At 36.0% G+C, this 16,105-nt stretch overlaps 1 protein-coding gene across 1 annotated transcript; it reads left to right on the forward strand.

Moving 5' to 3' along the window:
* Positions 1 to 5,056: 5,056 nt before the first annotated feature.
* On the forward strand, positions 5,057 to 11,843 carry LOC146003094 (uncharacterized). Its single transcript, XM_083141266.1, has 2 exons — positions 5,057 to 5,140; positions 10,360 to 11,843. The coding sequence occupies exon 2, from the start codon at positions 10,366 to 10,368 to the stop codon at positions 11,818 to 11,820; it is 1,455 nt and encodes a 484-aa protein (XP_082997392.1). The 5' UTR covers positions 5,057 to 5,140; positions 10,360 to 10,365; the 3' UTR covers positions 11,821 to 11,843.
* The last annotated feature ends 4,262 nt before the right edge of the window (positions 11,844 to 16,105 follow it).

Genomic DNA, 16,105 nt, shown 5'->3' on the forward strand with positions numbered 1-16,105 from the left:
TAACCTTGCCCACGACAGAACAACAGAACGTACTCGCGGCCCCGTTTAGAAAGCAACTTTTAATCGGTCAACCTTGGTACAGGAATTGTAAATACATTCAATCCCTGGGAGAGAAAATCAGCAAACGTAAAAGAGTTCTAGACAGCGTAGAACCTTTTGATATTTGAAGCAGTTCAATTCGGTCCATGAACCATCTTTCCGAATCAATTTAAATACGGAATAGGATCCTTTTTTCCAAAATCAATTTAAATTCGGTCCAGGAACCTTTCTCCTCGTATCAATTTAAATTCGGTCCAGGAACCTTTTTCAGGATCAATTAAAATACGGTCCAGAAACATTTTTTCAATGAAACAATACGCAACTAGGTTCCGGTCCTGCAGGGGAACCCAATAGATCCTATTAGCATTTATGGGTTCCTGGACCTTTAGCAACCCTGCTTTTAACTGTAGGGACAGTTTTGATTAGCCTTACTGTGCATAAAGTGGACTTTAAACACCAACTCAATCAATTAATCAGTCAGTCAGTCAATCAGTCAGTCAATATATCAATCAATAATAATAATAATTATAATTTTTCTCTATTAAGCGGATGAGGTTAAGCCAGGAGCTGCTCTGCCAGCGAACCCTTGTCGATATAATGTTACATATGAATGCGTATAGAGCAGTAAGGTAGATGTAAAATAATACATATAATAATACATATAGAGATACTCCAGTAAAAATACTCAAAAATTAAATCGATACACAAACGTGTAAAAATACAAAACACAATAATACCAATAATATAATGAAATAAAATATACAAACGTTCAAAGTTACGAGACGAATTCTGTGTGAACTTTCAATAATTCTTTATCTACAACCTTAGTGACAATGAGGTTCGACCAGTCACAAATATAGGAGTGCGTTGTGAAAGAAGGAGAACACATGCATATGCTGAACATATTTTATTCAGCAGGCTACATGGAACAAAGGAAAACATAAATTTCCGCTGCAACGCAGCAATGTATGGTGTCCACACAAAATAAAACATTTTCGTCCATCTACACGTGACATTGAAGTTCGACCACTGTTAGAGGGGATCCTGTTTACCATGGTGTGACGCCGCCCCGTCGGCGAATAACTGTTGCAATGCGTCGTGGCATGCTGCGGACGAGTCGTTCAAGGTATTCCACATCGATGCGGTGCCATTCCTCCTGCAGGCAGGCGATAAGAGCAGCCACTGTCGTGGGTCCCCTCTGTTGCACACGTCGCTCAAGAACACGCCACACATTCTCAATGGGCGAGAGGTCGGGACTCGATGGTTTCCATGACAGAGTTCGCACGTGATGGCGAGTCAACCATTCTCTTGTCAGCCGCGCAGTATGAGGCCTGGCATTGTCGTGTTGAAAGATGAGACGCCGCCTGTGGAACAGGTGCCTTCGCACTGTGGGAAGATGCCGCTCCAGTATGCGTGTATAGGCGTGTGCATTCACAATGCCCTCACAGACGTGTAGTGGGCCAACCGCAGATGCCGTCATGCATCCCCATACCATCACTGACGCAGGTTTCTGTACCCGACGTGCATAACATTTTGCTTCATTCTGTTCCTCCTTCCGACAAATGACTGTTTCCGTATTTTCCCGTACACAACATTGAAAATGGATCCGTCCGTCCACAAAACCCTGTTCCACTGCCGAAATGTCCATCCCCGGTACATTCGTGCCCACCGTAGTCGATTGCCTTTGTTCAACATGGAAAGGAAGGGTTTACGTTTCGCCTTGTACACTCGGTAACCGCATCGCTGTAGGTAACGGCGAATGGTTCTGGTTGACACTTCAATGTAAAAGCGTTCTCGAGTCCTCAGTCGTAATTCGGCCACAGAAACATGATTGTTGGTCTGGATATAGCGCTTAAATATCCGTAGGTCACGCACGCTCAGCAGGCGTTTTCGACCGGGTGCCTTACCTGGCTCTGTAGTACCCGTATTTTGGTGGTGTTTGATGATGCAGTGGACGGTTGACTTGGGTAAGTTCAGTTGGCGCCCTATTTCCCGTTCACTGAGTCCATCCCGTTGCAACTCCACCACTCTTCTCCTCACGGTGTTGTCAATAGGTTTGCCCCTGGCCATGGTGACGATGCACTGCGGTTCCTCGGTGAACAGCACGCGCTTATGTACGGCGGACTCCCTTATCGTGTCCGTGAGGTCATGCTTCCGTCGAATGCGCCACTATCTGGATTTTTTTCCGTATGGGTCTGGTGCCTGGTCGAAGTTCAATGTCACGCGTATAGTTCTCCGTTTTCGTTCTTTACGTGACCTTGGGTGCAACATGCTGGGATCACGATTCTTGCCTGCTCACACGCCTCCTCTTACACACATGCGTCACTTCCTATGCCTCTGTGCATTTAATCACGTATTCCTTTCTGGTCGAACTTCATTGTCACCAAGGTTGTAGAATTTACCCAATAAGGGAACGTAATGATCAAAATTGAAGAAATAGATTTCTCTGCTGGTTCGTCCTTTCTTGTCAACTATCCTATATGAGAATATAATAAAATTACATACTTAAATATGTACTAAATACTACATACATTATTAGAATACAAATTATCTCCACATGTGTCTGTTCATGAGAGACACATTTCAATGTCGTCTCAATATGGTTATGGATATATGTGTATTGTGCCAGAGACCCAATAATTATGCACAAAATGAAGCCACTAGAATTACATAACTATATCCATTACATTAAATACTGCTGTTCGTTCTAGTACTACATCTTCTCAGCGGTGCATTATCCAACTTCCCCATATACAATGGTAATAATGGAAATAGGGTGTATCACATGAAGTGTGCCATAGGTGTACTGATTAATGAAACAACAATTTAAATGTTCATCACATCATTTAGAGCTGGAAATTCACTGTCTTGTTGTTTTTTCCCCCTTTTTTAAAGTTCTACTGTTCCAATCATATTAGCTAATAGTGTACTCAATAAATTTAATCCTTTCTTACATGAATGCCTACGTCAAAAGTTACTGCACTTTGTTAAAAATTGTCTCTGTCGATTGTTTCAGTTCTTTGAAGAAGCCTATCTAGCACACATATCGAAAATATTGAAATTCTTGGATAAATTGCAAACCGATTTTTCAGCATTTGTGGTAAATGGAATACTTTAAAACTATAAACATAAAATTCAATGTGGGAATTTTACTAGAATTCCATATCTATGGCTTGTTCATTACGTGGAGTTGAAATTGTGACCATACATATCGAAACAATTGAATATTTTTAAGGATAAATTTCCCATAAGCCCTCTGACGGCGCCTAAGCATTCTCAGGTAGCAGACGATCTCCAATAGACCAGTCTCCCCCTGCCCCCAGGAACGACAAGACTTACTTAAATATATACTATTTTAGGAGTATATTAAATGTGAACGCATATGTTATATTTGTTATGTGGGGTCTGCTTACTTGTTCATTTCAAACTGTAATTGAGGTAATCCTTTAAAGTTAGTTATCTCTGGTACTTCATATTACAGAGAACTTAGCTTAATTTATGCATAACATTTACGTGCTGCAACAAATACATCTTTCACATTTGTGTCGGACGTAATTAAGGTAGGAATTATTTATTATATTTTCGGCCTCTTTCGGTAAATTATGACTATCTTGTTTTCAGGATGCTTTATATCCAGCAGAACGCGCGCTCTCCTCTAGGACGTAAGGACAATCGCTGGATAAAAAATACCTCAAGCAAAATTGCTTTTAAGTCCGCATTTTAATTGTTTTACAGGATGTAAATAATAACGCCTTTGTTGATTAATCTAATTTCATTAAATTTGAACATATTCACCTCATCATGCAAACGTAAAGTTGAGAAAATGAGATAGAGAATAACTGTAAGAGGAATGCTCCCTGCCATAACGAAAGGAAGTGCGCTGTCTAGAGAATACCCAGAAGAAAAAATCTCTTCAAGTACGAATTTTAATTGTTTCAAAGCATGTAAGTTGTAATACTTTCATTGTTTAATCTGATTTTATTAATTTTGAGTATTTGCATTGAATCACAAATTGATAAAAATGAAAAAAGAAAAGAACATGTTGAAATATGAAACTTAAACGTCTGAGTGCGCGTTGGGTGAAATTTACCCTTTCAGTATTTCTACGACTGCGAGTGGAACCAACCAACCAAGTAACAGCTGATTGAAAGTTTCGACACTCGGAAAGGTTCGCAGGAAAGGTACTGAGAAGCGTGGCCTCAGACACTCATCAGAAGTGATCAAAAAATATATTTCAAAATCACCTGGGCAATTTTTACCCAAACGCATGTCCTTATGGGTTAATCAAAGTCTAGTAATTATCATTACGGAGGGAAATAAGGTAGGGAAATAAGGCAATAACACAGAAAATACACTAATACTAATGCTGATTCTGCAGTCTCAAGGATCACATATCGTAAAAGCGTGGAAAATGATGAGGGGCAAGGATTATCAATGATTAGGCTGTATCCCTTCTCCTCCAAATACACGAGCTAAAAAATACAAATTTGAAATTATAAAATAAGATATTTACCTTAGAACAGCAGTAGGTTGTTTATCTTTTTTGGAAAATTAACCTGATCTAAGATCCGATCGATATCTTTCATCTGTGCTTTCTACTATTTCAGTCAACTAAATTGCACAAAATTATATGTGTACACACCACTGCCGATCCTTACTCTCCCACCTCCAACAAATAAGATGTACTTCGTGCCTGAACGACAGTTCCAAATTAATGCATAAAACAACACAGTAAACTTCTTGGAATCTCTTCCAAAGTTAACCTAAATTTTCGATTGTAACGGCCGCTTTACAGTCATTTTGTTACTACGTAGACGTCACGGAAAAAATAATGAAATTACCAAAACTAGTGCTTTAATTTGAGTTTCATATGTTACAGAAGTGATGTGAGGGATTCAGGTTTATTTTACGAAAAATGTATCATGGAGTGACGTATTTATGATCACCATACGTGTCACTCCTGCAGTTTATAGAAGTACGCTATTAATAAATCTTCTTAAAATAAAATAATGAATAACTTTTCTGTGATATTTTTACAGGTATTTCCGGATTTACTTCTGTAAAGTAATTTATAAGTTGGGAGTATTCATTCACTGAATTGGTAAATATAAAATTATAATTATTTTCAATCAGTAAGTTATAACTAACATACCGTTAGTTCTACATGTGTTTGAAATCAAATACGAAGTAAAGAGAAAGATATATATATATTAGGACCATTCCACGAAATATGATCCTACTTCATGTAAGTAACTAAATGAATTAATATGGAAATCATTATTATTGTTTTTAATTTCATTAAGGTTTAGATTTTTGTGGATGCACATAATTTGCACATTTCACCAATAAAAGTTACTAACATCTGCAACTTCTATGCTTCACATAGGCTACAAATGAAGTCAAAATTTGCTAAATTTTTAAACCGTCACACACGTAACACACTTTTGTTAATGCTTTTTACTCATTCAGTCTATGTCATCATACTCAAGTTTTTCATTCGTTAGCAGACACCATAAAGTGTATCATAATTCCACGAAATCAGTTCATTATCACTATTTTAATCCAGTGTCATGTCTAGAATGGTCAATTTTGCGTGTAAAATGTCACTCACGTAACGCTGGAATTCCCCATCATTTTTTCACAATAAAATAACAATATTAAATTTTGAAGTTTACTGTATCTTCTGCTATTCTGAATGGAAAGTTTCCTAGGGAATCTGAAAATGAATCACATCCCTTTTATGCTAGTAGATTAAAAAGTCTTCGAATATAACAAAATTCAGTGTAGCATTCGATAATACTAGTCAGGAGCATTTTTGTATGTAAATAATTATGATTACAATTTGATAACCTGCTTTTCAAATGTCCTTAATAGCTACCTTTCAGACTCAGTATTTTACAGGCAATTTTTCAGAAATATTGTGATTTAACAAGAATGACTATTTCATCAGTTATGATTACTTGTTAGTTTTTCTATGAATGCGGACGACATAAGAAAAGCCAATTTCACAGCGTAGTGATTTGAATTAGAACATTTAAAGTCGAAATAAATAAGTGTGTTTAAATTGGTACAACACCTGATCGCATTAGACTTGGCCTTTTTTCGTTATTGTGAAGCACTTCTACAAGTAATATTTCGGAAAAGGAAAGTAAGGAATTTAAAAAATATAATAGTTCATACATACGTAGGGTTTTATGGAATTAAAGATTTATCTTATTTCGTTAGAAAAGTGCTCAAATTCTAATGAAATAATATCTGAGGGAGATTACATTAATATGTGTTATTTTGTTGTTTGTTTTATTAACTTTAGTATAAAGTGAAATACTTTCGAAATGTCATCATGTTATTGGATTGTGCCATATATTTATATTAAGTAGTAAACGGTAACGCACGTTAGAAAATTCTACTTTGATTCCATAAGACTAATGTTATTTTTTGAATATGTTGGATATTTGCACATATTTAATAAGTATTAAAATATATATGAATGTATTTCTATAATAATCTTTAAGCTTCAGATGTGATTAATTACAATTTACACATTTAAAGAAAACTGGTAATGCGGAACCTTTTGGTAATAATGCATTTACAGTGATATGTGTTTGACATTCAAACACAATACAATAAATTGGATGGAAATATTCATAATGAACTGATTTCTTAGAATTGTAATACAAAATGTGTGAATATTATGAATAGACTGAGTGCATGAAAATCAATAATGAAAATGTGTTAGGTGTGTGACCCTTTAAAATTTATAGCAAAGTTTTACTTCATTTGCCTGTGAAGCGCTTCTACTGCAGATGACAATAAGTTTTGTTGCTGAAGTATCTATGCACATTATATGCATTCACAGAAACTTGAGCCTTAATTCAATTAAGAGGAATAATAATTTTCCGATTGATTCATGTTGTTATTTTAATGGAACAGGACAACTTTCTGTTCAAGTCCTCTATCAAGTGAAAATGTAACACTATTTGGTATTTAACTTAATTTTTTTGTTTTGAAACATGCTTTCCTACATATTTCTACACTTAGTGTATGCTTTGATACACATTCAAATTTAACTTTAATAATAAACTGTCAAACTGGGATATTTCCAACAGGGTGACTCTCACCTGAGCATTAAGCGACCTCAATATACACGCACATCACGTACACGAGATCGCGTGTTAAATTGAAAGTTTTCTGCTTTTTCTAATACCCCCTTTCATTATAAAATCCTCTCGAAAGAGATAAGAGGTATTCCTATTTATTCAGTCATTAATATAGTTTCTATAATAATGCTTTAGTTATATTTTATTATTTTGCACAAACGGCCGGCCGAATAAGAAGTACATTGAATATTTTATGTGTCTTAAAAAATAGAAAAAGACAAGATAACGAAAATATGGTAAAAAAATGGGAAACATAACAAACTGTTACCAAGACGCACCCAACACTGTTATGTAGGTTAATTAGAGTTTTATTATTGGAGGGGACTGTGTGTAATTAAATAGGTCGAATATTCACGGATATTTGTTCTTTTATTTTTATTTTTCTGCACAAATTATCAATGTTTTCTTCTACTCTCCTTTACAAATTATAGGTTATGGGAATTGAAATAATCTGATACTAGCATGTATCTTATATCTTGTTTAAGTTCTGTTTAAATTCTTGAATCCCAAATAACAAAAATAGTTTCGATAAGTCTATATATTTAGATTACTGTTATTGTTATTACTTTTTTTTATTTGTACATACCAGAAGCGAACGAATAAAAAACAAATGATATTCACACAGTTTAACCTTTAGTTTCAGAATATAATATTGATTGCTGAAATTAAACACAATATTAAAAAGTTAAAAAATGACAAATAACCTGGAATTCATTTAATACCAGCAGAGTTAATTAAAGGTTTTGGAAAACGTTTTTGAATATCTCAAGTTCACATATTAATTTGTTTGATGTGGAATGTTGAGGAAATGCCTCAAGAAGGAAATAACCTATTGTTGTTCCCATGTTTGAAAATGATGATAAACAGTAGCGGCGATTAGGAGAGGCGAGGGGGCAGTTGCCACCCCACTTTTAGACATTTTTTGCCTCGCACTATGTTAAACCTTATGTACCAAAAAAGTAAACTGGGTAACAGTTCGATATATTGGATACACACTTCTTCATTTTTACAGAAGAAACTACTTACGGAAATGAGTTTCTCCAAGCTTTCCAACGTTCGTCGAGGTATTTTCCTTCATCGTGGAATATATTTGACCGGGAAATCATGAATTTTTCAAGAGAAATAACTTACCGACGCACAATTGCCATTGCTTTCGCTACGTGAACTGCATGCTGCGTACGTTTGATGACGTAAGCCCCTGTCAGCGTTTCCAACCCCTTTTTTTTCACTATGCTTGCCTAACTTAACCAAAGCGAACCTAACCTTATCGGAAATGGTTCGGAGGCTATCCGTGAATGGTTCGTGGGGCTATCCGTCAGCTACCGTGCATAATGGTTCGTGGGCCTATCCGTGAAAGGGTCGTGGGCTATCTGTGAATAGTTCACGGGGCTATCCGTCAGCTACCCGTGCACAATGTAAAATGTTCACACGTGACGAACACGATAGTAGGTAATTTTCGGTGAAGAAGGTTGGAAACACTGCATACCCACAACGTGAGTCAAAATGTGCCCGCCATATTGTGTGTTGCAAAAGCGAAGAAAGGAATCAAATAAATCACTCTGTATGTGAAAAATTGTGTTTGTTTTCGTGTAAAAAGCATAATGGTACCTTGAACTATGTTCCGCAATACACAATTGGTAGCCTAAGTAAGGACCATTCGAAACACAAAATATCCTATTTTAATGTGTCTCCGATTTAACGAACTCTTACCGTAAACTGTCCTTGCCTCTCCTACTTTTGCACCTTGACCCCTAGTTTTGAAGCCCAATCTTCGCCACTGATGATAAAATATGGTAAAAGGTACACTGGACTTTCCCTCCTTCCAACATCATATTATCAATATGGCTGAAAATGATAAACTGTCAGTTCAACTGATCAAATATTTCATATGAGACAGAAAACTTGAAAAATTGGGAATATAAGCATAATATTCATCACTATGTATTGACTTCACAATTACATGATTCTGTTTAAAAAATAAATTATACATAGCTACTATGAGTTGCGTTTGGAATACTTAAAACATGGTAACATGGTAATAGTATGCCTTAACGAAACAAAGAAGAATCTTGTAGGTAACAGTATGTATGATAGAGAAAACTAAATATATGCTTAAAGGACGAAACTAGGTTTTGGGTTATGAGTAATATTAATGAAAGCGATATTAAAAAGGAAATTAAAATAAGACAATTCAGGATAAGCATGGTACTTTTCTATTTATAAATTTTTGTCCCAAGGAAGTAATTATGTTTTTAGTTTTGTGTGCATGGGAAATTTGCTCCCTGATACTAAAATAGGAACATAAATGAAATGTTTTTAAAAACAAAGTTTTAAGAAATATATTTGAAACTAAAAGAATCAACTTGGGGGTGAAGATACATTATACTTTATCTATATTCATTCCTTGATATCATTAAACAAATTATAAGACTATAAGATTTAGGTGGGCACTGGGCAGACCACATATAATGCATAGAAGAGAAAATAAAAAAAATGTTGGGTAACATGATAGTAAGGGAATGTAGGAAAGTCAAGAAGATGACAATTTTAAAATTTACCTGAAGGAAATTGGTAAGGATATTCAAGAATAGATTGATGTTGCCTATATAGGGACAGGTGGAAGTCATATGTTGCTGCGGTAGATTTTGGAATGTCAGATAGCTAATTTTTATAATTTTTAGGTGATAGTTTCCTTGCAATGCATATTTACATCTAATTCTATTTCATTAGATTTCTTTAAATCCAGAACCAGTTACTTTAATTTTCTATCAATTTTTAGATAGCGATTGAGTGTGCAAGAAAATGTTGTTTAATAGTAATAATAAATAACACGTGGCTCAACAGCCTATTCAAGGCCCGATTCTACCTTCCGTCTGCCGGCCTCACTCCCACCTGATCTTACTTACTCACTCACCCGAGGTCACCAGTTAAGTGGTGACGTGTGATCAGCACGACGAACCTCCAGTTGTTGTAGGCTTTCATGACCGGGTTAAACTACTCATTCGTAGCTCTCCAATTACCTCACGATGGTGGGTGGCCACCGGTCCTATAAACAGGCCCAAATCTCCGACCCCTTAGACCACACGGCCATGGTGCGGAACGTTGTTTAATGGTAGTATAGAATAAATGGATCTGATTTTTGTACTAGTTCTGTAATTCGCAGGTTTATATGGATCGTAATATGGCGTATGTTCTTCAGATACCCTCTCTGTACTACCATAGTTTACAGGCTTGCTCTGACAATATCATAAACAACAACTGGACTCCAAATGAAGATCTAACAGAGCAGTGGATGTGTGATTACTATCCAGCAGCCATAATTTCACATCTTATGGAAGCTGTCATTCTTCGTAATCGAGAATACAAAGAAGCTAACAAGATCATCCTTTTCACTCCCACGGTGAAGAAAGGGATCATCCGTTGGTCACTGCAAGACTTCGAGATCCTTATTCGCCGGTGCTCGAACCTCAAGGAGCTTTTTATATGTGGAAATGAAATTGAAGAGAGAAAATTTGCCCAAAATATAGAACTTCTTGTCAAACAATGTCGCATCGAGAGAATCATTTTTATTTCTTTGCCCTTCGAATTGAACATACAGAAGGATTTTAAACATACACATCTTCATCGCATGCCAACAATTTACACTTATGCATACCAGAAGTCCTACCATAGTCTAATGCTAAGGGAGATGGAAACAGTTGATCAAAGTGCATTTCGCTTAAACGAGCTCTACATACAGTCTTTGGAAGTACATGTTGAAGGAATTAAGGCAATCCTTACGAATTGCCCAACAATACAGATTTTACGTCATAATAATCTAGCAGCTGCCCTGTATTCATTGTACACAACTGGTGTAGCAGAAAATAGATATCGCTTGAGGAATCTTGACATGAAAATAAACGAGCACTTGTCTCCACACAATGCCTTCGCAGCTCTCATGCTTTGTACTGAAATTTGTCCAGATATTAAAATAGTTTGCTGTGACCTTTCCGAGAAGGTCTATCTGGAGTGGATAATACTGCCTTTGCTTTCTTTTAAGGACTTGGGCGTTTTAAAGGTGGCCTCCTTAAGAAGAAGTTTATTTTCGCATAAAACTATATTCTCTGTACTTGAGAAGCATGGACATTCCCTTCAAATCCTTGAATTAGAAACCCTTGCCGGATTAAACGTGCAGAACCTTTTAACCACATGTCCAAACTTGCAGTCCCTTCACTTACACGATAGATTGCATTACGGTTACAGCGTAGCAGGAATTGAGTGGAAGAACTTTACCAGATTCAAGGAGTTAAAACTATTTGGAGAAAGGACCTACGGCATATCAGAATTGGGGAAAATGCTCCTCAATAGAGCACTTGTTTCCATACAATTAAGCAATATTCGGATTGAACTTCAAGTGTTAGACAAGGTGATGAAAAACAATTACTTTCCAAACTTGGTTTTGTTTCAAGTCAGCGGATGTGACAGTCTTGAACTTGGACATGTCGTCAGTCTTTTGGACTCTGAGTCTCCTATGAAGTTCCTATCAATTTGTCAATGCAAAAAAATTGGAGAACTTGAAAGAAAAGCTCTCTTGCAATACGTAGGAGAGATTGAGAAGGCAATAGATGTTGTGATAAATGTTTAAAATAATTGCAATGACATAACTATCCCAACTAATATTTGTATGGAAATATGTATATGTATATAAATAATTAATATTATCTAGTGCTTTTTTGTTAAAATCATGACATTTATGATAACATTTAACAAAATATTTGCATGAATATATTAGTTGCTAGTTAGAGGGTACAGATTTTTTGTTTCTTTCTACTTTGGTTATTTTCTACCTCCTGAGTTAATAGCGAAGATGAGCAATGCACTGATGAAGTGGAATATGCATCAAACACAACATGCCATAACCAGGGTTTGCTCCTGAGTCCTCTAGATTCATAGCATCTAAAACCGAACAGTCAACCAGAAGCCTTGAGGACGCAGAATAAAATCATGTTTATTGTGTCAGACAAATTTTAAAAGTAATGAATTTAACTTCACTTCACAAACATATGAGGCAGATAAAATCTAGAGCCTACCGTGCTGCTAATGATCTTTCTTACATCCCAACAACATTATTTACCAACCATTTCCACGTAGGTATTCCACGTTTTGAGTTTTCATAGTTCTAAGCGCAGGCGATTTTTTTTCATTTTTAGAATAGTGAGATTCAGTGATCGTGCATGTAAACGAAAATGTACACGTATTTATGAAATTCAATTCATAATGGTTGTTAGGGATAAATTAGTTGTGTAGGGTGGTCCATAAGTGTGGAAACGTGTATGTGTGAACGAAGATCATATACAGAATTTGAGCTATGAATATAGAAGCTAGAAATAAAAATAATTATTATAAGTTATATAAATATTCATTTGAAAGTTTGATATCATATGTATTATTGTTACTAACAAGTAAAATACTTCTGATACCGAAATAAATACAGGATGGCAACGCAAATCAGTTTATACTCGCTCTACAACGTGGAGCCTCCTTAAGGCTTCCGTGGTAGCGTCATCGCCTTGCAATCAAGGGATCCCGGGTTTGATACCCGATGGAGGAACATAGTAATTCGGATCCCACTTTAAACTGAAGGTCCAGTCCCGATTAGCCTTACTGTGCATAAAGTGGACTTAAAACACCAAATCAAATCAAAATCGCTCTTCAACATCAATGGATTCATGAATGACACGATGCGATTTTGTATATAAAGCATAATTTTTGCACTTTAACACTGTATGCCTTCTTCATATTACGAGTTGATATTTCAAAGTGGTTTTTTTTTACCATTGTTGAAAATTGTTTTAGATTATACGCATTGCTTTAAGATCTCCCTTTGATTGGTATAAAGTGGTCATTGAAATATAAGATGATGAGCATCTTCCTGGTCTAGATTTAGCTTGAACATAGGTGAATTAACTAACTTAATTTTATATAAATGGTGATTTAAACGTATGTGACCTGAGTAGTGATTGAACCCGCCAAGGACTATTTGCCTTATATTACAGTGCCATACGGTATCTAAATAACAAAAGGAGTGTTTCCTGTTTCACTTTTTATTTGCATAAGGCAAATTTTGTTTTTTTTTTGCTTGTTCGCGACGTGCCGTTTTTTGTTGCAGGGTTGTAATTTGTTTCTGTATCAAGGACGCTCCCCGTTGACGCGGCGTCTCCCACAAAAACTGCATCTATTTTTTCTTGACTTGGATTCCCCTGATCGCTGCCTGCGAAGTGGTGGAGGCACAGGTAGCAGGCGGTGTTCGGCCCTCAAATGAAGAATGAGGACCTTCTTTCCCCTGAACCCCACTACCCAGCAAACGGGACATTCTTGTTTGATGTCGTCCTGAAAAGAAAAGATTAAATTAATTTATGGTTTATAGTTAGGTTTAAAACTTATGATAATATATAAATGTGCCATTGTGTGTCTGCGCTTCAAGCAGAGAACGTGTGTTGTTCAATATGGAACTGAATTTTACACACCCTTTTGCAATGATTTGTTTGTGGAAAGACCACTTTTGTGGATAAGCTTCTATTTTATAAACATAAGATGTTTACACAAGTTCCAAAGACAGTAATATTGGCGTATGGTGCGGTTCCCCCCAAATTAAAATTAAGTCAAAATACAAATATTCAGTTTATTAAAGGAACCCCTGATGTAGCAAATATGGATATTGAAACTCCTGGATTAATAGTCATTGATGATCTAATGAATGAAAGCAGCAAAGATTCAGCTGTTGCAGATATATTTACGAAATATTCTCATCACAAAAATATAAGTGTTATTTTTATAGTACAAAACGTATTTCACAAAGGTGCTAAAATGAGAGACATAAGCCTTAACTCTCACTATCTTGTGATATTCAAGATTCCACGTGACAAACATCAAATATACCATTTAGTACGACAATTCAAACCTGACAATAGTAAAAGTGTTTCTGAAGCTTTTCAAGATGCAACTGAAACACCACACAGTTATTTAATGTTCCATTTAACACAAAATACACCGAAAATTTTACGTATGAGAGCGCATATTTTCCGCGATGAACAATTGACTATTTATGCCACTGGAAAGCATGTAAACAAACCATTTGTTGTGCGGAAGTCAGAATGACATCACAACTAAAGGAACATGCTCCGGCACTTAAATTATTGTATAAATTAAAACCTATTCAACAGAAACGCCTTTTGCAACGAGCAACACCGGGACTAGTTCGTGTACTAGGACAATGTGCAGCCAATACAGTACGTGGTAACATTCCGTTTTCATGGGTACAAAAAGCCAAGCTTCAAAAGTATAATGTCAGTTTGCGTAAGCCAGCAGCGAAGGTCACTTCGCTCAAAAAGAAAAATAATATTAATTCAAAAAGACGCCGGCTTTTTACCATTTTTAATTGGTCCAATCATATCAGCGTTATGAGTGTTAGAAAAATGATTCTTGTTCCCGAGGACTTTGCCACTAATATGCATGCATCAGTTGAGAAAGCTCAGAGACACGAATCAAGATTAGATTCTAATATTCGTACAATATGAGCACGTGAAGATATAGGGGAAAGCGAACCAAGTTGGAAACTTAACCAACAGGCACTTGGGACATTTGTTAATTTTACTAATCCGATTCCCACACAATTATCCGCAATGGAAGAAGAAAATAAGCTGCCACAAATAAGTGAACCAATCCAACAAGACGACCCCCCTCCTAGTGTTACTCTCAGGGAAGAAATTCTTGCTTCAGTACCGAAAACTGTTCAGAAAAAAAACAGAACTTTTACTTAAGAGACTATTCTCTTGTCAATATATAAATTGCGACGCATATGGAACAGTGTACATAAATGGAAAATTGATTCAGGGTTCACATATCATCGATCTGATTAATGATTCTGTTCGCCCCCGTAAGAAAAGTCGAGATCCTGTCGGGAGAGATCAGTTTGAATCTATCCTTCATTCTCTAAACATACCCAAAGAATATATAGTTACACGCACGCCCACACCCCCTTCAAGAAATAGGAAAGCTGAGTTTATATGGGAAGATATATAAAGTATGGATCTTAAAACATTGTATTATAGACATGAACTACCAACTTCATTTTCCAATACTGAAAAATTATCCAAAGATTCTACGCAATCACGAAAGAATATTTCTCAGTGCTATCAAAACAAGATGCATGCATGTTCCAGTTAGAAAAAAAATCCTACGTAAACGCTACGAAACCACTTTTCCCCTGTAACTTATGCAAATGGATTTGGCAGATATGCAGAATAACGCCAAGTACAATGACGGTATACGCTGGTATACGCTATATACTTTGTGCAATTGACGTGTTTTCAAGGCAAGCGTTCCGTATACCAGTGAAAAGCAAGTCGGGTGAAATCATGGCAAAAGCAATCACTAAAATTATAAGCATGTTAGCATATCCCCCTATTTACTGCCAGACAGATAAAGGAAAAGAGTTTTATAACGCTCAAGTGAAAAAGTGTTTGACAAGTACAATATTATTCATTATAGTGTTTATTCAGAACTAAAGGCAGCAATAGTGGAACGATTTATTCGTACTTTAAATCAAAATTGTATAAATACTTCTCAGCCAATAATATGTATCGATATGTACTTGTAGTAAAATCGTATAATCACTCTTATCACCGTTCTATAAAAATGGCTCCTGTTGAGGTGAGTGAAAATAATGCGTTGCAGGTCTGGTCTCAGTCTAGATATAATACAAGTCAAAAAACAAAAAATATCAAATTTAAATTTAGTATTGGTAATTACGTAAGGATAAGTAAAGCCAAAATGAAATTCGAGAAAGGATATCTACCTAGTTGGACAGAGGAAATGTTTATAATTAGTGATCTTATGAGTACTGAACCCCCTACATATCGTATAAAAGA

Source organism: Lepisma saccharinum, chromosome 19, assembly GCF_977018435.1.
Source record: "Lepisma saccharinum chromosome 19, izLepSacc3.1, whole genome shotgun sequence".
NCBI lineage: Eukaryota > Metazoa > Arthropoda > Insecta > Zygentoma > Lepismatidae > Lepisma > Lepisma saccharinum.

Bases quoted from the DNA above. Each gene is read 5' to 3' on its own strand.
- LOC146003094 (XM_083141266.1), top strand. From the start codon at position 10,366: ATGGATCGTAATATGGCGTATGTTCTTCAGATACCCTCTCTGTACTAC.